The sequence below is a fragment of the Eublepharis macularius genome, chromosome 4, assembly GCF_028583425.1.
Source record: "Eublepharis macularius isolate TG4126 chromosome 4, MPM_Emac_v1.0, whole genome shotgun sequence".
Taxonomy (NCBI): Eukaryota; Metazoa; Chordata; class Lepidosauria; order Squamata; family Eublepharidae; genus Eublepharis; species Eublepharis macularius.
In genome coordinates, this window is record NC_072793.1 from 96,131,093 (window position 1) to 96,157,449 (window position 26,357).

General features: G+C 42.7%; 2 protein-coding genes across 3 annotated transcripts in view; one reads left to right on the top strand and one right to left on the bottom strand.

The window, feature by feature from the left end:
* Window positions 1-8,937: 8,937 nt before the first annotated feature.
* Window positions 8,938-23,526, top strand: GNAT1 (G protein subunit alpha transducin 1). Its single transcript, XM_054976041.1, has 8 exons — window positions 8,938-9,043; window positions 13,995-14,037; window positions 14,345-14,486; window positions 14,824-14,981; window positions 15,535-15,663; window positions 21,042-21,171; window positions 21,667-21,820; window positions 23,336-23,526. Exons 1-8 carry the CDS (start codon window positions 8,938-8,940, stop codon window positions 23,524-23,526), a joined length of 1,053 nt encoding a protein of 350 aa, XP_054832016.1.
* The window catches only part of GNAI2 (G protein subunit alpha i2), a 218,979-nt gene continuing 214,527 nt past the window's right edge, over window positions 21,906-26,357 (bottom strand). For both annotated transcript variants that reach the window (XM_054976039.1, XM_054976040.1), the window contains exon 9: window positions 21,906-25,806. The gene's annotated coding sequence lies outside the window, so the exon portion shown is untranslated. The remainder of the gene's footprint in view (window positions 25,807-26,357) is intronic.

Here is a 26,357-nt window from a genome sequence, read left to right on the forward strand (position 1 = left end):
TCCTTCCCTGTGGTGGCATTCTGAGGCCATGTGGGCTCTCCTTTATTTTTTAACAACCATTCCCTCCAGCTGCTGTGTGGCTGCGGGTAACGCAAGTTAGGTCCAGTAACCCAGATCCAATTCTTTAAAAACCTGTATGTCTTTAGGATGCCACATTCCCCCGGGCTTGAAACAGGGAAATGGAGACATTCAGGGGGTGTGCACTGTGAGGACTCACCTCACCTCACTCATGCTAGCTTGGGAGGCAATTTTTATTAAATCAGCCCTGCGTGGGACCTGTCACTTCTGTGTTGCTCTGGGAACAACGTCATTCCCAGTACAACAAGGAAGTCCTTCAGAGCACACAAGTGTGTGCTGCAGAGCTCCCAGGCATATTTCCACACCCTTTCCCCCTGCTGGCCAGATGAGAAGTAGCGGGAGGGTAGAGGCTGAGAATGGGGGATTCCCCCACCCCCACCCGAGAAATGAGATCCCTAGTATGTAGGCTTCCCAGTTACCCGCCGATGGTGAGCAATCTCCTGGGAGTTTGCCCTGTTGCCCACCGATCACTGGTGATCAGCAGGAGGTGGCAAACCCCTTGGTGATAGCCTGCCACTAGCCAGCATCCCAGGAAAGTATGTACTGGGCACATTCCCGGTAGGGTGTGACTAGGGATGCCAGACCCCCAGCAGGGGCGGGGGATCCCCACCCCACCCCCACTTACCTGGCCAGTGGGGGGGCACACACCTTCCATGCATGCTCCCCTGTGGCGCTGCACACATTCATGTGCAGCAGCCACCTGGATCAGGCCCGTTTTGGCCGAGAGAGGGGCTGCCACAGAGCATGGGAGCGCTCCTGCGATCCGCAGCAGCCCAAAACGGGCCCATTTTGGCCCAAGTTAGGCTCGTTTCGGGCCCATTTTGGTGCAGATCGGCCCCTTTTGGGGCCGCTGCGGAATGCAGGAGTTCTCCCATGCTTCACAGCGGCCCCAATCCAGGCCAAAACAGGCCCAATCTGCACCAAAACGAATCTGAAATGAGCCTGATTTGGGCTGAAATGGGCCTGTTTTGGGTTGCTGCAGAGCACAGGAGTGCTCTCACGCTCCGCAGCAGCCCCAATTCGAGCCCCTGTGGAGTGTGGGCACACTCTCAGGGGGCTGTGTGATGACATCACTTCCTGGAAATGACGTCATTGCCCTTGTGGGGGCGCGCACATCTGCTTTGCATACGCGCACCCCCCACCCCAAGAGGTAAGTGCAGGGAGCCAGTCCCCCACCAGGAGGTTAAAAGGGACTGGCAACCCTAAGTGTGACAATGTCACTTTCCAAAGGAAGCATGCTCATGACCAGCACGATGATTTCACTTCCTGGAAGTGATGTCATCATGCCTTGTCAGCAGCACATGCCAAGAACTTTGCATACATGTGAGAAGACAACTCCCAGAAAGTCCCCAGACCTGGGAACCAGACTAGTACTTCTAGAGGGACCTTTTGAGACCTTTACAGCCCTCCTATCTAAGTAAAAAGCCCTTTTGACTAATTCAGTTTTGGATAGTTTGCAGAAAGCCAAGAGAGTGGGAGCTTTCCTGACTTCTTCAGGTAAGCCATTCCATAAGGTGGGGGCCACCCCAGAAAAAGCATGTGAACAGGTACTGTTGATTTTACTCCTGTGCAAGCTCCCTCCCCTCCCTATTGCCCTTCCTAGACTCTTCAGGAATTTCCCAACTAAGAGTTGGCATTGCTACACATGGCAGTCCTGGGGAAAGCAGAGAACACTGTGAAGTGCTGACATCTCTAACCTGTTACTAGAGTTGGGGAAATAATCCAATCCCACTCATGTAGAGCTGCTTTCAATAAGATTTACTGCAATAATAGGCTTTGCAAAAAGCAATAATTAACTGTAGATCTTCCAAAAGAACAGAGAACTTCAGGATAAAAAGATATCTTACAGGCAAAAAGGAAGCACAACAAGAGCCCAGGGGGAAACCACAGAAGCACAGAGTAGTCCCTAAACAGTAGAGAGCATATACTATAATTCCCTCTAGCGTTCAAATGGAGTAAACATACCCTGTCTTAATGTTTCTGTTAATAATACATCTCACATGCTGTTGCCTCTCCAAAATGGCCATGGCTAGTTTGGAACCTTTCATCGGTGTCAAATTCAGCATGGGTTAAGGATTCCAGGCCAAGATTGGCTTGGTTGGAAAAATGAGTTGGTGAGGATGGGTTGATATCCAAGTCTGATAAATTCTTAAGGTCAAGTTAAAATCAAGTAATATCTACTAATATTCTGGTATTTTAGGATGTGTAGCTGTGGTAGTCTGTAGTAGCGGAACAAAACTGAAGTCCAGTAGTACCTTAGAGACAAAAATTTTCAGAGTATAACCTTTTGTAAGTCAAAACTCTCTTTGTCAGATACCAGATATATTCTGATGTTATCTTCTGCTGCCAATTTATCCATGTGTGTAGGTGGGTGGGTGATTTTGTTGTTGTTATTGTGCATATACTCACAAAAACAGCTTGTGGATAAAGGAATTGTCCTGTGCAATTCAGTGTCAGAAATATTAAAGGCAAGCAAGCAAGCAAGGGTTTTAATCAGGGCTTTTTTTCAGCCGGAACACCATGGAACGGCATTCCAGCAGCTCTTGCCCTGGGCACAAAATTCTGAGGGGCACAACATTTCTCCAGCCCTGGGGCAGCAGACGGGAGTTCCTCATATCTATTGGGAAGACCCGTTCCTCACAATGATCCAGCCTCCCCTCCCTGAGCAGCCACTCACGCCGGATCTCCGAACAGCACCAAACAGCCGCGTGCCCACCCTTCTCCTTGCCACGGCCTCCTCATTGGATGCTGTGTGGGGTGGCTCACTCCCATTGGCTGGAGGGCCAGCTGGGCCAGGAGCATGCTGGGAGATGTAGTTCCATGAGCCCCGTGATTGCAGGTGCGCTCAGGAGCAGTGATGAACACCCAGTGTGGGAGCCAGTGGGTGCCTCGCTGCAGGGGAAGGAGTCGAGACAGCCGAGGAGAAGTGATGCAGTTCTTGGCCCAGCAGTAGCTCTGTGGCTGGGCAGGGGTGCCCATTGTTCCCGCCCAAGCTGAAAGCATGCATGGCCATTCTCGTGCGTGTGTGTGTGTGGGGGGTGAGCATTTACCAGATCCTGCAGAGAGGGATGAGCAGGGGATGAAAAAATATGCATGAAGGATAGGGTTGCCAGCTCCAGGTTGGGAAATTCCTGGAGATTTGAGTGATTGCAGGTGCACTCAGGAGCAGTGATGGACACCCAGTGTGGGAGCCAGTGGGTGCCTCGCTGCAGGGGAAGGAGTCGAGACAGCCGAGGAGAAGCGCTGCAGTTCTTGGCCAAGCAGTAGCTCTGTGGCTGGGCAGGGGCGCCCATTGTACCCGCCCAAGCTGAAAGCATGCACAGCCGCCCTCGTGCATGTGTGTGTGGGGGGGGGTGAGCATTTACCAGATCCTGCAGGGAGGGATGAGCAGGGGATGAAAAAATATGCATGAAGGATAGGGTTGCCAGCTCCAGGTTGGGAAATTCCTGGAGATTTGAGGGATGAAGCCTAGAGAAGGCAGGCTTTGGAGAAGGAAAGGACCTCAACATGATATAATTCCATAGAGTCCTCCCTCCAAAGCAACCATTTTCTCCAGAGGAACAGATCTCTATGGCCTGGAGATCATTTGTAATTCTGGGAGATCTCCAGCTACCACCTGGAGGCTAAATACTACATATATAAATATTTATAAAGTGCTCTAGTGCCAAAGTGCTAATAAATATAAATATTTATTTATTTATTGAGGGAAGGGAACTCTACCCATGGAGAAAACACATCCAAGAGGTTAACAAGCTTCATATACTTACCTGAGATGGATGAAGTTTCCTTCTTCATCTCACTGCACTTGCAAGAAGTAAAGATAAAGACTGCATTAAGGGTATCCTATGGACTGTGACATTGTGTCTTTGACATGTTTTGAATGATATTTCACATTGTTCGGCCGCTTTATATATACTGTTTATTGTTTACAAACAATTTTTTGGTCTGCTTAGATTGTGTACTTATTGATATGAGATTCTACATTGTTATAACTATATTTATTGATATTTATTGCTGGTACTAGAGCACTTTATAATTGGTTTTTGTTCCCTCAGTAAGAGTTTTTCTCTCTCCTTTGGCTTTGGGTTCTCCTTGGGGGTTGCGTTCTTGCTTTTTGTTCTTCACCACCTGGAGGTTGGCAACCCTAACATTGAAGGGTCAAGGGAAGGATAGGCCAGCTGGCAATCCTGGTTCCAGGTGACCTCGCCTCATCCACGGATGCTGGGTTGCCAGACTTCAGGTGGTGGCTAAAGATCTCCCGGAATTACAACTGATCTCCAGGCCACAGAGATTTCTTGGCTGCTTGGGCTGGTGGACTCTACGGCAGTGTACCCTGCTGAGGTCACTCCCCTACCCAGGCACCCCACACACACACACACACACACAAACTCCAGGAATTTCTCAACTGTCTCAAAAGAGATTCATCAGTAAAGGGACAGGGAGGGACCCCAGAGGAACCCCAGACTTTACTACCATGGAGTTCACAACTATTGTGATGAGTATGATCCTACTGGGTAGTTCCTATGTCGTTTAATACTCCCACCCCCACAAGGTAGGAGGTTCAGTCTCTCAAGTTGATGCAAGTGCATAACGCATGAAAATAATATTACTTCAAAGAATCCCATGTGTTTCTCCCTCGTTTCCCTCTTGAGAGTTCCACCACCTCTTTTCCCAGAAAAAAAGCCCTGGTTTTAATCATTATTGAATCAAAGTGCCATTTGCTGGGGAGATGCTCCAGTTAATCTAGTTTTAGCTTCTTCCTATAGAGGGAGCTAAGGCAGAGTGTTGGCTGCTGTGACATTGCCTGTCCTTAGTTTACAGGGCCATGAGTTCCCTTTTTATGAAGCAACCAGGTAAATGATTGTCTGCTCCTTCTGGTTTATGAGCAGTCAGGTCAGGAGGGAGGGAAAGTGGGGGCAGGTGTTGAATTTCTGAGGCCTGGCAGTGCCCCTCCTTGCTCTGCTGTCTACAGACAAAGGCTCCTTGTTCTATTGGTTTTCTAAAAAGAGAGAGAGAGAGAAAGAAAACCCTGCCTCTCTAGGGGAGTGTTGAGGCAGCCGGTTAAGCAAACACACAGGGAAACAGAATCAGGGTCATGGTCTCATTTTTTTTACTGCCCTCCCCTGTCAGTGGCTGAGCTGGGAAAGCAAGGACTCCCTCACGATCTGCACTGCTGGCCCAGGGCATGTTCTTCCTCTGCCCAGTTTTAAGCAGTCTGTGGACCTCACAGTCTCTGTATGTGCAATAACTTTTACCAGGACACTGATAACTCTGAACACAAACAGATCTGGCCACAAACCTTTTTGTAAAGGATGACTGAGACACGTTTTTGCAAAAGGAAGTTGTAATAGGTTTCCTGGCTTAGCAGAAGTCAGCTTCAAACAGCTTCTGTTCACTGCCAAAACCTTCTCACAAAGTATGAACTCAAAGTAGGCTGGTGGGGGCATATTGAAAATAATGAATTCTAATTGCTTTTGGACTCAGTATTTCCAGTGTAATTGTATGTGCTATTGTCAAACAGACTGAACTGAAAGATGAGATTTGCCTCAAAAGCTCACTTTTATGGGAATTTAGTAAAAATACATACAAATACATTTAACAGAAAATCATCTTTAATTGTGGTTCCTTTCGTGGAAAGGAGTTTTAATGGACAGAGAGGATCTATGCAGGCAGAAAATAACAGATGAAACTTTTCTTGACATGGAGATGCAGTGATGGGTGAAGAAAAATTAATTGATCTGTGCTTGACATGAGACCATAGCACTTCTGTGTATAGAAAGGGTGGCGGACTTAGGAGTGGACGCAATACAAAGGTAAGATACCAAAAGTGGAGTAACACAAACAATTAAAAGATACTAAAGTCAAATCAAAATATATTCATCATACGAAGTGAAATTAATCATCCAAATAAGCAATTGAATCAAATTAATACAGTCAACGTGCCGTTATATAAAGTTTTTCAAACAGAGAAAGTATTGGAACAGGAAGACGAACAACACGTAAGTAAACTGTAGAGCTGGTACAATGAAATTCCAGTACAGGAAGACATCCAACAGGTAAGTCCCCGTAATGTCATGTAAACATGTAAGTATATAAATTCAAACCTAATGATTCTATTTCCTTTGTTGTAGGTGGAGATGAAATTAGCGGGAAGAAGCAAAGACTCCCTGTTGGATGTCTTCCTGTACTGGAATTTCATTGTACCAGCTCTACAGTATACTTACCTGTTGGTTGTCTTCCTGTTCCAATACTTTCTCTGTTTGAAAAACTTTATATAACAGCACAGTGACTGTATTAATTTGACTCAATTGCTTATTTGGATGATTAATTTCACTTTGTGTGGTGAATATATTTTGATTTGACTTTAGTATCTGTTAATTGTTTGTGTTACCCCACTTTTGGTATCTTACCTCTGTATTGTGTTCAGTAAGTGGGTACCTGGCCTTTTTGTTAGACTTAGTAGTGGAGCATAGCTATTACTTCCTGACTGAGGAAAGAGAGAGTGCTATAGAAAGAAAGCTACAAATGGAGACAGAGCTATTCTTTGCCAAACCAACTGCTGTTGTTCTCCTGACAGGTGGAGGGTACAGTATTCTGGTTTTAGTATGCCTCCATGACTACCCAATCCTTTCATCTCACACACACATAACCTCACATCCAAATACCATGAACGTGTAGTAGATGCTACCAGTGCAAAGTGGACAAAAAGCAAGGCTAGACTGACTTGAATATCCTTAAACAGTTCTGTGGAACTTATCACAAAGCAGACCTTATCCAAGCTGGCAACATATAATATAAGACTTCCAAACTGAAATTCTGAATTTATTTATTTATCTGTTTACTTTATTTATAGCAGGGCTCCCTAACCTTGTTGAGCATGAGGGCACTTTTGGAATTCTGTCACAGGGTGGTAGGTGCAAGTACAAAATGGCAGCCATAGAAGGTGGAGCCAACCACAAAATTTCTGAGAGAGAGATCATGCATAACCTTAATGATAACTCTTCATCATTTCAGTCAGAAGCTCTGTTTAGCAAGATGCCTTTTAAAATAAACATATTGTTTAAAATATGCATATGCACAGCTTAGGTTCAGTCATGCTCTGAAGATCCTTGTGCTGTGGTGACAGCTGCTACTGAAGCAACTTTTTAAAAATCTGCCAGTCAGGTCTCCACTGGCCAATCAGAAGCTCTGCTAAGCAAAAGCTCCACCTGGCCCTGCCCATTTTCTAAAAACACTTGGCAGGTACTAGGAAAGGTGTTAGTGGGCACCACAGCACCCACAGGCACCATATGGGGGAATGATTTACAGTCTTCCTTTCTTGCTGAAATGCAAGGCACATGTTGCCTAGTTGGGGTTGTACTAATCCTTTGACAAGTTTTTTGCAAAGGGAACATTTGTAGTGGTTGTTCCCCCTCTGGTGGCAGAATAGCACATTGTTGATTGAAGAATAGAGAAAATGCTTCTCTTTGCCACTAGGACAGGCATCTGTTCCTGCATGGGGTGGAGAGAAAAAGATTCCTAACAAAACTTTCACTTCCTTGGAGTCTGAGTGTGAAAGTGCAAATAAACTCAGAAGTCTTTGTTGCTATCACATACTAATCTTTTCTGGGGAATGCCAAATTGGACATAATGAAGCTCTTGATCTAACTGTACTCCAGATTTGCTATTAAATTGGGAATCAGAGTTAAGTGTTCCATTCCACTGAGTGGGTGCCAATCCATTTCCAACAGGTCTTCTCAATCAGATAGATATCAATTCAAGCTTTGCCTGTACCCACTGGCAGGCAAGCAAAGTGGTGCAAACTGGGAGGAGATATAGGAAGAGGCCCAGTTTTTCCTTCCCCAGCATGGGAACGACAGAGGAAAATGATAATCAGGCTATATGAGAGAGATCATAAATAAGGAAGTGATACAGAACCATCAATCTAGTGTCTGAAAGAGCTCTTGACAGCATTCATTTCATATTAAAAAAATCTGTGCCCTTTCCCAGAAATAAATCCATCATCCCAACTGCTACTAATTCAGATAGGTAAAAACAGGTTGGAAGAAATATTAATTGAGAGTTGATGTGGTAGAGAAGAGGACTTGCCTGCATTCAATTGCCACCTTTGTCATGAACTGATTGTGGGCCCAGTAGACTAGTCATTTTCTCTCATTCTTGTTTCCCATTTGGAAATCAATGTATAGGACGCTTTACTTTGTAAATTAAAAGGTCATATCAATGAGTAACAATTTAATTAGCTACTTTATCTTGATCAAGTTGTACATCCTGCACTCCATACCTTTTCTCCAAGTGATTTCATGTATGACAAACCTCTTCAGGTTTGACAACTATTCTATTTTGCATCAAGATAAAAATGATTCACTTAAAGCCAAGGTGAGTCTTGCAAATATGGGTCTTTTTCAAACCTGTTCCTGGCTGCTTTACTCCATATAGCACTGAGGGAGATGTATACCTTGGCCATGGGGAATATCTTTATAATGCACTGTTGATTCTTCAGATGGAAACTGCTGGATTTAGCATGTGGGGGGATTTGAGGGGCTTTATCTCAAAGCTTTAAGCTGCTGAACAAGATAAGTCAGATTAAAGGAGAGGCCCTGTGGGCGCATTACACTTGGCCCTTGCTTCACATTGGATGCCACTGAACCTCTGATTCCCATGGTGACAAATTCCCTTAAGTCAGCAAGTGGCTGATGCTGGCAAGGGGAAGGAGTACCAGTCAATCCTGAAACATCTCACAAGAGCAAGAGCAAGAAGGTGCTCTCTGCTTGGTACAAATAAAAAGCACAGGAGGCAGCCAAGGGGGAGTTCTTGGGATTCCACATTGCTTGCTAAACAAACAAAAACAACAGAGCAGCAATGGGTACAGGTGCTAGTGCTCAGGCAAAACACTCCCGTGAACTACAGAAGATGCTAAAAGAAGACGCAGAGAAGGATGCTAGGACTGTTAAGCTACTGCTTCTTGGTAAGTCCACCCCCCGCCCCTCAGCATCAAACTCAGGCTGTCACTGTGCTTCCATTACTTATCTGCACCCCATGCCCCCCACAGCACACCCTTCTTAGCTCAATGCTGTGAATGTGGAAAGAGTGGCTAAAGGTGAGGATGTTAAATCATTGTTGAAAAAGAGCATGTCCTCTGTATAAGAGGGACCAAGAAAGACCAAGTGGAACCTGGCAGTACTATTGTCCAGTTTCGTAGCTGTTGTTGTTGGATTGGCTTGTTGGAAAGCAACTTCTGCTCTAGAAATTTGAGGAAGATAGAGGGATAGGGAAGAAATACTTGCACATATTAGAGGCAATAAAAGTGACAGTCTGGCTGCTTTAGGGAAGATATTGATGTCTCAGGGACTAGAGCTCAAGGCATCTCATATCCAGTATTGCTATTTGGGTTCTTACATGGCTTTTCTCAAACAGAAGATCTGCTGCTGGGGTCATTGCCTCTTTCTCCCTTCACTAGTTTAAGCGGATCTGTTTTTGCTGCAAACTCTGAGTCATATTTCCAGCTGTTCTAACTGTAGATTACTTATTCTGCTACCTCTTATAATTAGATTTAGGGAGCTGAGGGGAGCATGGCCTACCTGATGTGAATTCAATATGAGTTATATAACCACCTTGCAGTAAGCGTGCCTCCTTTCTTTAGTGCTTAGCTAGGCTCTAAACTCAGGGTCTCTTGCCTCCTTAGTACGGTTCAGCTATGACAATTAACTAAGGCTAGGGGTTGTATCTGCTAAGGAGCTGCCTGCTTAGGGTTACAATTGAGCTGCTGTGTTGAACCCAATTTCTGAAAGATCCTTACAATGCCTTCTACTGTATGCAAGAGAGATGTAAAAATAGGGGAGTGGCAAGTTCATTGAAATAAATAATAATAATAACATTCGATTTATATACTGCCCTTCAGGACAATTTAATGCTCACTCAGAGCGGTTTACAAAGTGTTATTATTACCCCACAACAATCACCCTGTGAGGTGGGTGGGGCTGAGAGAGCTCTAGAGAACTGTGACTCGCCCAAGGTCACCCAGCTGGCTTCGTAGAGGAGTGGGGAATCAAACCCGGCTCTCCAGATTAGAGTCCCGTGCTCTTAACCACTACACCAAACAAGATGCTTAGAAGGGTAGACTATGGCACCATTGGTCTTGCAAGTGTATAACCATTGGCTAACAGCTTCAGGAACACAGGAGCAGTGAACATCTGGGCAATAGCTGAAAATGACATTGTGAGAATAAGATGTTGCCAGTCCAATCATCCATACCTTTTCTATAACCACTAGTGTTGTCACTCCACCTCCCTGCACCGGACTGAACATGATGTAGTGGTTAGAGTGTTGGACAAGGAGTCTAGGACCTGGGAGACCCAGGTTCAACCCTCCACTCTGCCATGGAAGCTTGCTAGGTGACCTTGGGCCTGTCACATATTCCCAGCCAAAGCCACCTCATAGCTTGTGAGGTTAAAATGGAGGAGAGGAGAATGATGTCAGCAGATTTGGGTCCCTGCTGGAGAGAAAGGCAGGGTATAAAGAATGAAATAAGCAAACAAACAAGAACTTTCTCGCTAGCAGCACCATGAAGCCCACAAGGGCATTACTGCAGTAGCTCTAGCTGCCTCATTCCAGAGATTGGTTCAATAATTCAGTGCCTCTTCTTATAAAGCTAGGCATAACAAGCCAAAACCTCAGGGTGCCCCTGCACAACAGAGGAAAGTCTTCAGTCTCTCATCCTCACCTGTGATGTTTTCATAACTACATATGTCTATATTGTGCCTTCTCTGTGAAGTATGCCTTTAAACTATGTATGATCCAAATCTCAGCCACAGAACTGAGTAATCTTAATCCATTTTAGACCAAAGCCTTTGGATCTGGGTAATCTTCCACAACTCACTTGCTGCAACACCAGCCAGAACCAGTCTACAATTGAAATGGGCTTCTGGACACATGAAAATGGATGGAAACCAAAACCCTTTATTCTTTAATATAGCTGTTATAGGTAATCTGAAATGGGAAATTATCATCAGGTTATAGTTTAATAGCAGCTGGTAGGAGGCAAGCTTACCCCTTTCCCACCCATGTTATTTTCCTGATAAAAATTGTTCTTCCTAGTTTCTCATTAGGGATTACATACAGGCAACTTTTTAAAAGTTAATTAAACTAAGGATCAAACTAAACGTGATGGAAGGGTGTTTATATGCAACCACCTGTCGGTATGTTAAGAAAGTGGCACATCTATGAAGGGGATCTAATTCTGCTCCTTTGTGGGCCTCCTTACACTATGATCCATTGCTTTCAGCTTTTTTGTCCTTGCCAGACTCACTTCCAATACTGGAGCCAGGCTGGAAGAAAACAAGGACTTGAAATGCTATCAGTAATACATGAATGATGGAGTTTGGTGTTTTAATGTTTTCAGTGTGGACTAATTTATACTGTATAGTTTTGATATGATTTAAAATGTTTTGTCATCTGTTTTGAGTCCTGATTTAGAGAAAAAGGAATATAAACACTAAATAAAAGCTTCAAACACTGGATCAAAATAACTTAAGGTGCTGAGTGGGAGGGTTTAGCTCTTAAATTAAACATAAGCTTTGCCTTCTTTGTTTACACATAATCAGGTGGACTTAAAAAAATAGATTTCCCTTATTTATTGTTATATATGTAAGCCTTTAAGAAGTACCAGGTTTAGGAATACTGCCATCTAGGTGGGAGGATAAAGAGAGATTTCAACAGAATTTTGTTGAGGTGTTGCTTAGCAACAGCAGAGTAAGCAGCTTGACTGGTTTCCCTTGAGAGAGGATAGAGGAGGAGGACCGGAAGGGAGACTGCAAGGAACATCTGTTGAGAAGACAGCTGCGGGGACATATGAGGAGATACTGCATTTCAATTAGAACAGAAGTGTGGTTTTCTTGAAGGCGAGGAAACTTATATCAATGTCACTGGTATTCTGGTGTGAGCCCTTCCCTGACCCAGCCCATACCTTTGCTAGGAGGAAAGGCTGGGTTCCAGAATTCCTAAAGAATAGAGACCCATATGTGTATCCCACATCAACAGTGACTGCTGACACGCATCTGGACTCTTTTTGGAATTGTAAGTAAGGCCCTGAAGACTGAAGAGAACTACTTCTCATTCACAACTATATTTTGGGTCTATTAGGTTGAACCTTGCTTCTGTGTATCACTTTTATTTTTAGCAACATAGCTCACTTAAAGCTCCCTATTATTATATCATTTCCTGTCTTTAAATAAATAGTAAAATTAGAGGTATTTTTTAGAAAATCATTTCTGATTTGAATGAGAGACAACTCTTTTGTGACCACCACTAGTGAGGCCCTTGCTGCTGAGCTGACAGAGTTTGTTATTATTTGCCCCACACACGCACCCACCTGCTTTCTTGGGTTGCCAATGGCCTCCCTGTGTCCATTATGCAAGCAAGAATTTTAACAGCATATAAAACAGAGGTGCTGTATCTTCTTTGTGGCTTAAGAGGATTCTTTTGGTAAGCAGTGCAGTGGCTGAGAATTTCATCCCAACTGAACAGACAGAAAAATTAGAAGCAGCAAAGATGTTTTCCAATGAAACAAAATCAAACTGAGTAATTTTAAAAAGTAGTTGTAAAAACATAACAGCAATTGTGCTGGGTCAGACAAATGGCCACTCTAGCCCAGCATCCCGTTTCCCATAGTAACCCACCAAATGACCCAGGGAAGCCTACAAGAAGGGCTTGAAAGTTGAAGCCTCTCTGTGTTGCTTGCCCTGGGAAAGGATATTTTGAAATGCTCTGCCTCGAACTTGGAAGCTGCAATAAAAAATGTAGTGCAACTGATTCAAAATTTTAAATAGAAAATGAGCTAAAACCATGAAGAAAGTGTGTATATCTCTAATCTAGATGGAAGTTCGCAATTTCCTACAATAAGTACCATGGATAGGAGAGGAAACCCAGTTCTTGGTGTGTTTTAAACAAAAACAGTTAAAGGAAGAACATGAAGGGATTTGGGACATGTTTTTAATGTTTAGATTACAATAAATTTAAAAAGTTTATTTTCCTTGTGTTTCTTTATATCAAATTATGTAACCTGAAAAAAGTTTGAGCTCAAAGAACATCTTCCTTATCAAGACAATTTTCAAATGCTCAGTGAAGCAGTAAACATTTCATAACAATTCATTACAAGATCTAAAGCTTAGACGAGGCTGATCAATGCAGAAAAGGTACAATTTCATACATAAGATCTAAATGTTATAATGAAGTAGATAAGATCTAAATGTTATAATGAAGTAGATCTAGATAGTGATTGTCCGCAAAATACTAATGGGAGTAGTATTACACTGTTAGCTCATGAATAAATACTAATATGGCACTCAAAAGACTAACAAAAATTATTCCTTGTAAGCTTTTGCAATCTAGAAGCCAGTTCATCAGAAATCTTGAGAAATGCTTAGAAGCAGTCATTTTAGGTTAGAGGATGAGGGGAAAATAGTAGAGTCAAGAGGCCATAAAATGCAAGATATGGGATAAATATGAGCAAAGGCTATATAATTCAGATCTAATCAAGTAAAAAACCAGATCATTCACTAATTATGCTCTTAGCAAGACATTGGATCATATAAGCTGCTATTGGGCCTCAGACTTTTTCCAAACTGATCTCTTTAACAGGAAATGCTTGTGACTGAAGCTGGAACCTTCAACGTGCAGTACATGAGCCCTTCTGACAGTAGCACAAACTTCTAGAATGACTGCATCTCTTTTGGAGGCAAAGGGAAGGAAATTAGAAGAGTCAGGCATTATTAGGGCCTCATATGTTTATAAGGTTTAATGTAGATTTGATAAATTACTAAATAGTTGGTTTCCAAATGTGTGGGATTGTGTCATTGATAGATTTAGCTTTCTGGGACAGATACAGAATCATCTATTTCCTTTTCTTTTTTTTCTACCAGGGGCTGGAGAATCGGGCAAAAGCACCATTGTCAAGCAAATGAAGTAAGTTTTTGCACAGACAACAATTCCTAGGCATTCTCTACAGTAGCTTTTAAACTGTGACAATGCCAGTTGGAGTTTCTTCACAGAGCAAGCGTACCTGAAGCATTTTAAGTATGCACTTAAAAACCTGCCAAGCAAAATCGGAAAACAAAACATATGACTGCCTGGCTCCCCCCACTCCCAATTATATTTCCTTTTGTCATTCTCTTTTGGTGGCCCTGAGTCCTAACAGCATTCATATGCAGATGCAGCCCTCTGGAAAGCTTCCTGGAATTCTGGATTCATTTCGTCCTCTTAACTTCCACAGAATTATCCATCAGGATGGCTACTCCATAGAGGAGTGTTTGGAGTTCATCTCCATCATCTACAGCAATACTTTGCAGTCCATACTGACCATTGTGAGGGCCATGGACACACTCCATATTCAGTATGGAGACCCGGCTAGAAAGGTAAGTAAAAAAGGAGGAGATACTGCAATTATTACTTTAGCACTTTAAACAGGTGCTAAACAGCTGTGCAATATAAAAAACATAGAATTAAAGAACTAAAATAAAAACAACACTATCCTGCCCTTATGGTTATATTCAAAATAAATAGAAACCTAGAAATATATAATATAAATAGAAGGCAGAACTAGATTGTACAAATAGTCACAAATATCTATAGGTAAGAATTCCAAATGTAATCTTTAGTTTAAGAATAATAGCGGAAGCAGAAAAACACAGGACTCTAGGAGTATGAAGAGAAATCTTTCCTCATACAACTCAACTCCTGTTTCAATTGTAGGATGATTCCCGCAAACTGCTGCACTTAGCAGACACCAGTGAAGAGGACACCATGTCTACGGAGATGTCTGACATCATCTGCCGCCTCTGGAAGGACACAGGCATCCAGGCCTGTTTTGACAGAGCCTCAGAATACCAGCTGAATGACTCAGCTAGCTAGTAGGAACCTTTTGCTTGTACCCCTTGAGAGACTCCAGAGAATTTCAGGGTGTGCAACATGAACCCTAGGGTTGTGTACATATTGGAGAAGCTGTTGGTGCATAATGTCTTAGAAATTTGTATCCCTCTACCTGTGGTTTTGCTAGACAGGGAACATCTCTATCCTACAAGCAGATACAGCAGTGTATGAAGTCAATGGAGACTGGCCTTGAATATTGTTTTGAAGATTGTACCCAGTGTGGTTGTAAGGTAATGGGTGATTCTAGGAAGGACTGGACTGACATCAGGTACCTACAACTGAATTGGATCTTTGACCACAGTTGCATAGGAGGGCTTACTGTAATTCTCTGGCCTAATTTCTGAGAGTGTTGTTGTCTGGGCATGTGTAGCATTTCTCTCCCTCTGTTCTTGAAAAGCATCAGACATACACTATTCTTGCTCATACAGTCTGCCACATACCTTATCCAGCTCACTGGGGAACCGGACATTTGACTGCCCTCTCTGAAGGCTAGAAGTAGCTCCCATTGTAGACTTTCCATCTTTCTATCTTCAGTTACCTGAACGATCTGCCACGGTTGGTGACACCAGGATACATCCCTACAGAGCAGGATGTTCTGCGCTCCAGGATGAAGACTACGAGCATCATTGAAACTCAGTTTTCCTTCAAGGATCTTAATTTCAGGTATCACAGAGTTGCAGTAGCTGGACCATCTGCCACAACTTGTGAAGAGGGAGGATTACACACACCATTCCAAGAAGCAAAAAGATGGGTGGGTTGTGAGGGGGTCATCCAAATATATTCACTATAACAATCTAAGGTAAAATTGATAGTGACCAGATCAAAAAATGCTTCCTGGCCATTTTCTTTTAAAAAATCAATTTAGCTTTAATAGTAAGCCATTGGAAACTTCAAACTGGCAAAGAATTATTCATTTGTCTACCATAGACATTTCCTGTGGAAAGATGTTGCCGTGGAGGAAAGTGAGGCTCAGGAAATTGGAAGAAGGCTGAATGGGGGGAAGGAGGCAATTGTGGAGGACAATGGAGCTGGCTGCAATGTAGCAGGGCAGGGCAGGAGGATGACAACACTGGAATAAAGAGGAATAGGGACGCCGGCAAAATCTGCTTGAATTAGAAGGAAGGCATTGTGGCCCAGACACAAAAAGGAGGAAATTAAACTTAATAGCTCCTGATTTTAGAATTGGGACAGGCATTGTTTCCATGGTTCTGCTGCTTTGTGATGAGAGAAATTTTTAACCTGCTCTGCTGATGTTACAAAAGACACAGAAGTCCCTTTCAGGGTTAGGAACTGGCAACCTAATCCTGTTTAGGAAACAGACTGATTTTGTAGATCAGATGCTTGCTTTGCAAGATGCAGCTTGACAGTAACTAAGGAGCAAACAAGAATCGGATGTAACACTAAAAGTACCAACATGGCAACTGCATGTCTAGGTTTCCCCTCCAATACATTTAGTACACCTTGTGTTGGGATGTCATGGTATCCTTGTTTCACCCATCACTGCCTGCCAGTGATGTACAGCAGGGACAGAATAATGTGGTGCGTTGTTTTGTTGTTGACACTACAAAGTATGTTGTTGTTGACACTACAGAGGGGAACACATGAAGTAGGTGTAGTTTGCCCTGGGAGCCTCTGTGAGGCATCCCATTGTGTCTCATCTATGGTTTATTTAATTCCCGCCCCCCTTATCCTGATCTGTATTCCACACGCTGTTTCCTGCTGCTTCCATGCACATGCTATCCTTCAGTCCACAATACACGATTAAAAATGGGAAACCAGGCAGAGACCCTGAGGAAGCGTGACTAATGGACTTGACAGAGAACTATTGACATTGCTTGCCACAGAACTATTGGGCTAGTATAGGATAGAAGGCAAGGGAAGATGGAATGTCAGGCCACCCCTGCCTGACATTTCATATATGCATCTATCAGGCACCTCATTTACTTGCTACTGAATTAGCAGTTTGGTAAAATCTACTTGTGAGGATTTAGCACCCTCTAAGGATACACAGTAAAAATGTAAGAACTCCAATCTGTGAGGGAGGCTTTAATCTGCTTTTACTTAAAAAAAAATGTCATTGTTCTCTTCATCCCAAAACAGCGAACAACTCATTAAACATACTCTTCTTGCAAGTACATCTTTCTTCTTTCTGTGACTTTTAGTCTTAGGACAAGTGTCACACAAACATTTCTCATACATAGTTTCAGGCAGGTAGCCATATTGGTCTGTAGTAGAAGAGCAAGATTCAGGTCCAGTAGCACCTCAGAGACCAACTAGATTTCCAAGGTATGAGCTTTCAAGAGTCAAAGCTCTCTTTGTCTCACACCCTGGAAATTTAGTTGATCTTTCATACAATACAGCTAGGTTGAGTCTTAATATTAATATTTATAACAACAACATTCAATTTATATACCGCCCATCAGGACAACTTAATGCCATATTCACAGCAGCTTACTAAGTGTGTTGTTATCCTCATAACAGTCGCCCTGTGAGGTGGATGGGGCTGAGAGAGCTCTGAGAAAGCTGTGACTGACCCAAGGTCACCCAGCTGGCTTCAAGTGGAAGAGTGGGGAATCAAACCCGGCTCTCCAGATCAGAGTCCTGCTGCTTTTAACCACTACACCAAAGTGGCTATTATTTTCCCTCATCTCCATTCAGGGCATCGATTATAAATCTTGTTAGAGGTTTCATTGTGGGGGAAATACTTTACATTAATCCCTTACAAGCTTTATATTGCAAAGTGACACCCAGAGCAACAATTCTGTACATCTAGAGGCTTGCAGATAAATAAATCACTCGTTCAAACAGAGTGTGGAATTCCAATAATACACTCACCCTCCTGTCTTACTGAGGCATTGTCCCAATCCTTTGTTTACCTCTGTTACCAGCACTTGTATTTGTGTTACACTTGCTTTTCCACTCAATGTGTTCTTTACCTGACTTCCTTTAATAACTTGGTCATACAATCAAGAGCTTCAGTTGCCTCAGTTCTCCGCAGTATGCAGCCTTAAGTACTAAGGTTTTTTTCAGATCCCCTTCCTCATCAGCCCATCTTGTCTCAGTTCCATTTCATAGAATCATAGAATCTCAGAGTTGGAAGGGTCCATACAGACCATCTAGTCCAACCCCCTGCCCAGTGCAGGATCAGCCTAAAGCATCTCTGACAAGTATTCATCCAGCCTCTTCTTGAAAACTGCCAGTGAAGGGGAGCTCACCACCTCCCTAGGCAGCTGATTCCACTTTTGAACTACTCTGTGAAAAAGTTTTTCCTAATATCCAGCCAGTACCTTTGTGCATGTAATTTAAGCCCATTGCTTCATGTCCTACCCTCTGCTGCCAACTGGAACAGCTCCTTGCCCTCCTCCAAATGACAGCCTTTCAAATATTTAGAGAGAGCAATCATGTTCCCCCTCAACCTCCTCTTCTCCAAACTAAACATTCCCAAGGCCCTCAGCCGTTCCTCGTAGGGCTCAGTCTCCAGACCCCTGATCATCCTCGTCGCTCTCCTCTGCACCCTCTTGATTTTGTCCACATCCTTTTTGAAGTGAGGCCTCCAGAACTGCACACAATGCTCCAGGTGAGACCAAGGCAGTATAGAAAGGGGCTATGACCTCCTGAGATTTCAACGCTATGGCCCCTTTGATACAACCCAAGATTGAATTCGCCTTTTGTGCCACCGCATCACACTGACTGCTCATATTTAGTTTACAGTCCACTCTTACCCCAAGATCCCTTTCACATAGACTACTGCCCAGAAGTGTATCCCCCATCCAGTATTTGTGCTTCCCATTTTTGTGGCCCAGATGTAATACTGTGCACTTGTCTTTGTTGAATTGCATCCTATTCACAGCTGCCCACTTCTCCAGAGTATTCAGGTCTTGTTGAATTTTAATTCTATCTTCTTGGGTGTTTGCTACTCCTCCCAATTTGGCATCATCAGCAAATTTAATGAGCAGCCCTTCCACTCCTTCATCCAGATCATTGATAAAAATATTGAAAAGTTGAAATATTGAAATTTTTTGAAAAGTTTCAACATATTTAAGTTTCATTTCCTCTATTCTTTTCCCTTAGGCCTCCTTTATTTTCCTCTCCCTCAGATTCTTCCCTGTCTGTTTCCTGCTTTGCATCCTCCTGTTGGCCACATTGCCTCTGGTTTCCCTGTCTCTTATCTTCCTTTGCTCCTCTGGACCTAATAGCAGTCATTGGCTTGCTGAGATAAAAATTTTCTGTAAGGTTTTATTCCAAGACTGACAACTTTCCCTTCTCTTTCAGAAGTTGTAATGCAAGTATTCTGACATTTTGCATTGAGCAATTGGAATATATATGAAGCAGATTGGCAAATAATCATCTACAAGCTGCATCATCACAAGTGCAATACACTATGGCTGTGACGTGGTGAAAATAGCTTGGATCCCATCCTTTCCCTCCATGCACTCTTTCTCTCCTGGTGTTGCAGGAGTTCTCCTTTGCCACCAACCCTGCTTCATCTAGCACTAATCACTTCTGCATTCGGTAGACCATTATCTTTTAATTATAATTATCTGCAAACTGCCCTTGTAGCACCCAGGAGAAATGCATGTGGACAATCTTGGAATCCAAGCCTTAGGGTGGCTTATGTGTTATGGTGTTTTGAGTTGTGAGATTAGTTCAGCAGAACTGAGATGTGAGGTTCTAATTCGTAAGGACTAAGAGTTGGGACTCCACTGCTCCTGCCTCCATCTGAGTGGAATATTCCTTATTCATTGCTAGTGGCTTCTTTGTTACATTATGACCAATTTTTGTCCTTGTTTATGAGTTGGTCTGCTCACCCCATTAACTTGGTAATGTTTCAGACTACATTAGCATTGAAAGATTGGGCACTAGGATCTGTGGTATTGGCCAAGGTGAGACTTCTTGACACAGAATAAGTAAAAAAGGAAGCCATAATCAAATCTCCTGGAGTGAACTTCAGGCTGATAGATAGCATCTTCATGCTTGGTTTAACCGTTCATTCAAATCAGTACTGTCAGATACCTCATAGCAATGTTTGTGGTTCTAAGAATTTCATTTCATATGTTTGCAAAAATCTCATTGTCATTTCATTGGTTTTAACAGAACTTGTTTAATATTTATTTCTATTCATTTTAATGGGAAGAATATTTCTAGCTCTTTTTGTTTGCCATCCAAACTGGATGAAGTTTTAAGGGATTGTACCTCACTGCCGAATGTCAGGTGGGTGAGAGACAGACTCCTACTTTTATAGGCAATTTAAAAGAGACAAAGGCCTGCTTTGACAACTGAATTAATGTTTCCTATGTACCAGTTTAATATCTTTTTGTCCATCTTGACTCTGCCTCTGACCACATATACAAGAAATAAAAAATTACTTCCTACTTACTTCAATGATTGATTGTTTTCTTGTTTATTGCTTCTCAGTCTTTTGGCTAAGATTAAGTGTGTATAGTTTATGTGGATGATTGGTTGATCGAATCCCCTCGGGGTATAAATTTCTCCTCACATTTCATAGTAATATGATGCATAGCTTTCTAGATGCTACAGCATCCTTCCTTTTACACAAGCCCTTTAAAATTGCCTATAAAAGCAGAACCCTTTCTCCCAACTTTTTGAAATTTGGCATGGAAAATCATGTGTGTAATAGATAAAATCCCCAGGAACTTAATGCTAATTGGATAGAAAATAAGTTTTAGATTATCATTTGTTTTCATTTCAGAACAGAGGCCTTTTTGGTGCACATCTTTGTTTTGAAACAAATGCATATCCATGAATACATGAAGTTGCCTTATTCTTCCTTTATTTATTGTTTAGTGAAGGCTTAGATTATTACATTACTATAGCAATGGATGCCATGGATAATCCAGTGTAATTCTATACACACAGCTAAATGAGACAAGGATTTATAGAGACAAATGCTCTTCAGTCCAATATGATGAAATTTTTTCCTTCCCATCAATATTAAGGCATTGAGTCTCCAAGGACTTTGTCATTAACGGGCATCACTGAGCAACGCTGTTCAGTGTGGCTCTTCTTTAACTTACTGGCAGGATGTTTGATGTGGGGGGCCAGCGCTCAGAACGTAAGAAGTGGATCCACTGTTTTGAGGGAGTCACCTGCATCATCTTCATCGCTGCCCTCAGCACTTACGACATGGTTCTAGTGGAGGATGATCAAGTGGTAAGCAGCACACCAAGAATCCTGGCCCTAGACAGAACTTGTAAGTAAACTGTAACTAAAACTGGTGTAGGCTTTGCAGGACAGCAAAGGCTGCTGGAATAAGTTCCCTTTAACTGTTTCATGAGTCTAAATGTGATGTTGCATGGAGATAATTCAAGTAATGGAGAGGAGAGATATATTTTTACAAGATTTATAGATTTAGCCACCAAGGCAATATTTACAGATTATTTCATGATAAGGGCGGAAAAGAAGAATCCTCTTTCTCATAGTAGGAGCTTTGAGCAAACACAAGCCAGCTACAACAGCAGCAAACTTCCCTAGGAAATCAAGATTTAAAACAAAACTCAATTCCTGGGACTTTAAGAGTTGCATATAAAAGGCGACATCTATCTGCTCAAGGATATAGGAGCTATGTTTCCTATTTACTTTGGCCATGCTGGGTTAGGGTACTGGGTGATACTGAAAGGATGCTTTTGGTCCCATTTCTCTTCTTAGAATCGCATGCATGAGAGTCTGCACCTGTTCAACAGCATCTGTAATCACCGGTACTTTGCTACCACTTCAATTGTCCTTTTCCTCAATAAGAAAGATGTTTTCCAGGAAAAGATCAAGAAGGCTCATCTCAGCATTTGCTTTCCTGATTATGATGGTGAGTTCCCAGCATTCAATTGAAGAAATCTCCTATGGTTAATCATACAATGAACAAAAAGAGAGAAAGCTGATAGAGACTGACAGGGGGGTGGGGGGGTAGGTGTTTAATCATCATTAGTCATAACAATGTTACAGATAAACACCAGAAAAATTGCTAGCTAAATCTATTTAGCAATTTTATTAAATGAAAATCAAAGGGAGTCTATAATGCCATCATTAAGGATCTCTCTTTTTATTTGTGCAAGGTTTCTTCCATTATTGTCTCTCTATGGGACCAGATAATAGTATGGTTGCCAATAAAAGGAGAGATTGTCCAAAGAAAACCTTGGAAGATATACTCATTTATATAATCTACCTATGTCACTGGGAATGAGCTGATCAACAAAACCTGTATTTGCTTGAAGGGATGAGATGACAGTGCAAAAGTCAGATGATTAGCAGAAAGTTTGGGTGGGTAACCATGCTGGTTGGCAGTAGAACAGCAGGATTTGAGTCAGTGGCACCTTAGAGACCAACAAGATTTTCAGACTGTAAGTTTTCAAGAGTCAGAACTCCCTTCTTCAGATATGAGCAGGGATGGAGATCCCTAAGCCTAGATATACCAGCTAAAGGTGGGTGGGGTGTTACAAGGGAAGGCATCAGGATGTAAAGGTATCGTGCAGCTTAATTAGATGAGAGGGGAGTAGCAAAGGAAGACATCAGGATGTAAAGTTACAATGCAACTGGATTAGAGCTGAAATTAGCATCTGTAGTAAGATAAGAATCCTAAGTCTCTAATCAGCCCCGGGGGATGGGGGGTGTTCTATTGTTCTGGATTTGTGAATAAACTCCATTTCAGTAATTTCATGTTGTAGTCTCCCCTTGAAGTCTGTCTTTTTGAGGACAGCCTTTCTGATTAGCAGAAAGATCAGCTGACAGGAACTGGAAGAGATGGACCTTTTGTTCTCCTACTGGAAGGAATATGTTTTGCCCTGTCCTGTTAATTGCAGGGGGAAGATAATGTTTATTATTTGCTTCCTTGGTGGGTGAACAACTTGTCTTATGTATCTCTCACCACCATCACACCAATCAATGCATACTTTTCAGTGAAAACCTTTGCAATGAGAAGGCAGCATTTGCTGCCTTTGAGAAAAACATCCATATTATAGCAAACATGCTTTGGAAAACCTGCCACTAGGTGTCCTCAGTGTTCTATAGAAAAATGCTAGCATTCTGCCACGTAAACCAGAATTTAGCAGCATGTTCAGCTCTCTTTGAATTTTTCAGCTTCAAAACTGCTTTCCTCCCTTTGCCGAAGTCACACAGTTCAGATGGGGTAAAGTATGGGATGGTCACAGCAAAAACTAAACATTACATGGTATACATGTACAAGGTTCTTGACTTTTTAAAAGAAATATGAAAAACTGCTGAATTAAGCCTCAAAGCAGGAGGCTGTTTGGGGAAAGAGGTGTGGTGTCACAGGTTGGTCACTCAGAGAAGCTGCTGCTTGATACCAGCATCCACATCTATGCAGGGCCTAATACATATGAAGATGCAGGTGCCTACATCAAAGTCCAATTCCTGGAACTGAATATGAGGCAGGATGTCAAGGAAATCTACTCTCACATGACCTGTGCAACAGACACAGAGAATGTCAAGTTTGTCTTCAATGCAGTCACTGACATCATCATCAAAGAGAACCTCAAGGATTGTGGCCTCTTCTGACAGTAGTCACTTTGGTTCCTAAGCTGGCTGACTAAACCCAGGTGAGATGGGGACCATTGGGAACAAACATGACAAGACTCTCAATCCATCCTGCTTTACTGCACTTGCTCAAAGGCAGCCTACTTTATTACTAGATTGCATAGCATCTATGGAAACAGAACCTGCTAGGAAACCAATTCAGGGGGGTTGAGGTTGAAGCACTGGCCCACCACCAAAATGGCTGTCCTAGAAAACTAGTTGCTCATCGATGGGCCCTAATTCCTACCACTTCACAATATGTTCTCTCTGTTTCACCAGGTACCCCTGCTCCTTACTGTAAAAAGCCGCATTGCCAGTTCAGCAGTATGTGAAGGGAAGTGGAACTTCTCCTCTCAAGCTGATATATTTATACACTGGTACTGCCTGAAGCAGCAAACCACACATGGGGAATGGAGTTTCTGCCTCCTAGGAATTGGGTCTGGCCTGAAATTCACCTGGGCAATGCAGTCGGCAGATTCAAGAAGCAGCAAGCATCCTGAAATCCTTTTACCTGAAACCTGCAATAGGGTATTGCAGGATCATTCTGCTCTACATGATATTCAGCTTTGGGTATTATTTGAAAACATATTAAACAAGCAGCTGAACAATGAAGAACTTTAGAGAAACCCAATATAGGTGAATTCTGCAACATGCTTATATTGTGATACTTCCAGATAATTATACAAAAACACCATTTCAGAAGTACCACTGAGACTCTACCCTCTACCACCTGTAGCGGAACTCTTATTTAGCTACTGTGAATGGAATACTGTGAGAGACAGTGAGTCACGCAAACTGCATGCAAAGCACAAGATCCTTGGCAGTGCAGATGACAACAAATTAATTGTACAAGCTTCAGGGTCATCTGTAACTGTGAATCCAGCTCTTCTCTTGTGCTGCTGCTTTGGGTTCTTGTAGCCTTGTTTCAGAGCTAAATGGAGGAGGAAATGTTTCATGTGTAAAGGCAAGCCTTCCATGCTAACAAAGATCCAGGGTTGAACCCCTGGCATGCATGCAAGGCCTAGCGACGCAGTGTGAGAGAAGCAAGGCAGTGCAAACAGGGTTTTCTTTCTACCTTTTTATTATTTCAAACCATGTGAACAATTTTGGTAAAACATTGTGATAAAAGCTAGGCTGCGTCTGATGGTTACTAATGACCCTGATGCCCATTGACAGCAGGGTCGCTTACATACAGCAGTGTTTCCTCAACTGACGCTACAGTTACAGCTAAGAAAATACATTAAGATAGACCTGACAGTACAGCAACCTCAGGAGCACCCCTAGGCCCTGGGGTGGGGCACAAAGGAATGGAAAGAAGTTGACATCAACATTGCTTAGTCCTTAGTGGAATCTTAGCCCTTAGGAACCTAATTCTGTGGCCAGGAAGAAACATGTTTAAAACCCATGGGTGCTGCCCCCCCCCTTACAAAAAGCTTGGCCTGGACCACAGCAGATAGGGGGAAAGGGGCTGGAGAAAGAGGGAACCTATTTCATCCAAATCTAAACACAATGCACACTGAAGCAAACTAGGAAACAGATGTAAACATACAGACACCCTCAAGGCACAAAATTTACTAGAGAAGTTAAGCTCATATTGGGCAACTCAACCATTTACTACTTGACATTTTAAATAAAAGTTTTTTAAAAGATTATTTTTAAAAAAACAACGCAGATCAACTTCCTGCACAAATTGGCTTTTAGAGGAATGTTTTTGCTTTCTTGCTGGTCTGTGTGCAAATTACAGAGGTAGGAGCTGAGAGGCTTGCTCCATAGCAAGAGCTCCTCCTGATGGAAGGTGAAAAACACATGATCAGTGATTGCTTTGGCAAGGCCGACAGAGGGTTGCTTGGACTAGAAAAATCTCTCACAAATGGTGGGGGGACAGGATAAAAAAGGAACAAGCATGAAAAACATGTCCAAAGCCCATGGACTTGTTTACTTTTTGTACTTCTGCCTTTTTTTAAAAAAAAAATGGAAAACCATGAAAGCAATACAGCTATGGCAGGCCACCAATTACTGGTGCTTGAATAAGGCTTTCTGGGCACAGGGAGAGGATACAAATGGCCTACAGGTGGTAGCTGGGACAGCACAGAGCAAGAAAAGCAATGGAGCCTGCCCTTTGGGCTGGAGGAAACTCCACAGTCTTGCAATTAAGAAAATTAAAAAGAATGAAACAAAACTTAGAAACAGAAGTCATTAAATGGTGCAGTCCTCCCTTCATCAACACCAGTCTCTTCGTCATATGGCGCAGTTCAAGTAATCCTGGAAGAGCAAGGAAAAGGGAATACATCAGCCATTCTTTTACTGTTTGTACTAATTTGTATGGGGATCTAAAAGAGGGCCATAGCTTGGGGCAACAGCTACACGTGATAGAATCTGGTGCTATCCTCATGTGCTTGTACCTGTGCTTCAGGGAGACAGATATATTCCAGACTGGTTCAGACACACAGTGTGTCAGACACACTGGCTATTAATTTTCAGAGAGCTGAACTGAGCTCAAGAGAAACAACCTAACACCCCACCCCACCCCCCACACACTCTTCAGCAGCCTATGTTCTTCAATCTCAAAGTTACCAGGCAAATCTTTCTGCTTCACTCTCTGAGTTCACAAATACTACCACCACCCCCGGCCACCCTTCTAGCTCTCTATCCAGACAGCTGCTTCCATTCTTTTTAAGTTTCGGATCAGCATACTAGGGTATTAAGAGGTGCAGAATCATTCTAGAAGTGGATAGTAGTATACCACACACACTTCCCAGAGTAGCAGCAAAAATGCACGACTTTTCTACCAAATAGGCAAGTAAGGTGCTATG

Excerpts from the sequence above, each read along its gene's own strand:
- GNAT1 (XM_054976041.1), top strand. The coding sequence starts at position 8,938 with ATGGGTACAGGTGCTAGTGCTCAGGCAAAACACTCCCGTGAACTACAG. Across the intron at positions 9,044-13,994 it reads TGTTAAGCTACTGCTTCTTG|GGGCTGGAGAATCGGGCAAA; the intron begins GTAAGTCCACCC and ends TTTTTCTACCAG. Across the intron at positions 21,821-23,335 it reads TTGCTTTCCTGATTATGATG|GGCCTAATACATATGAAGAT; the intron begins GTGAGTTCCCAG and ends ACATCTATGCAG.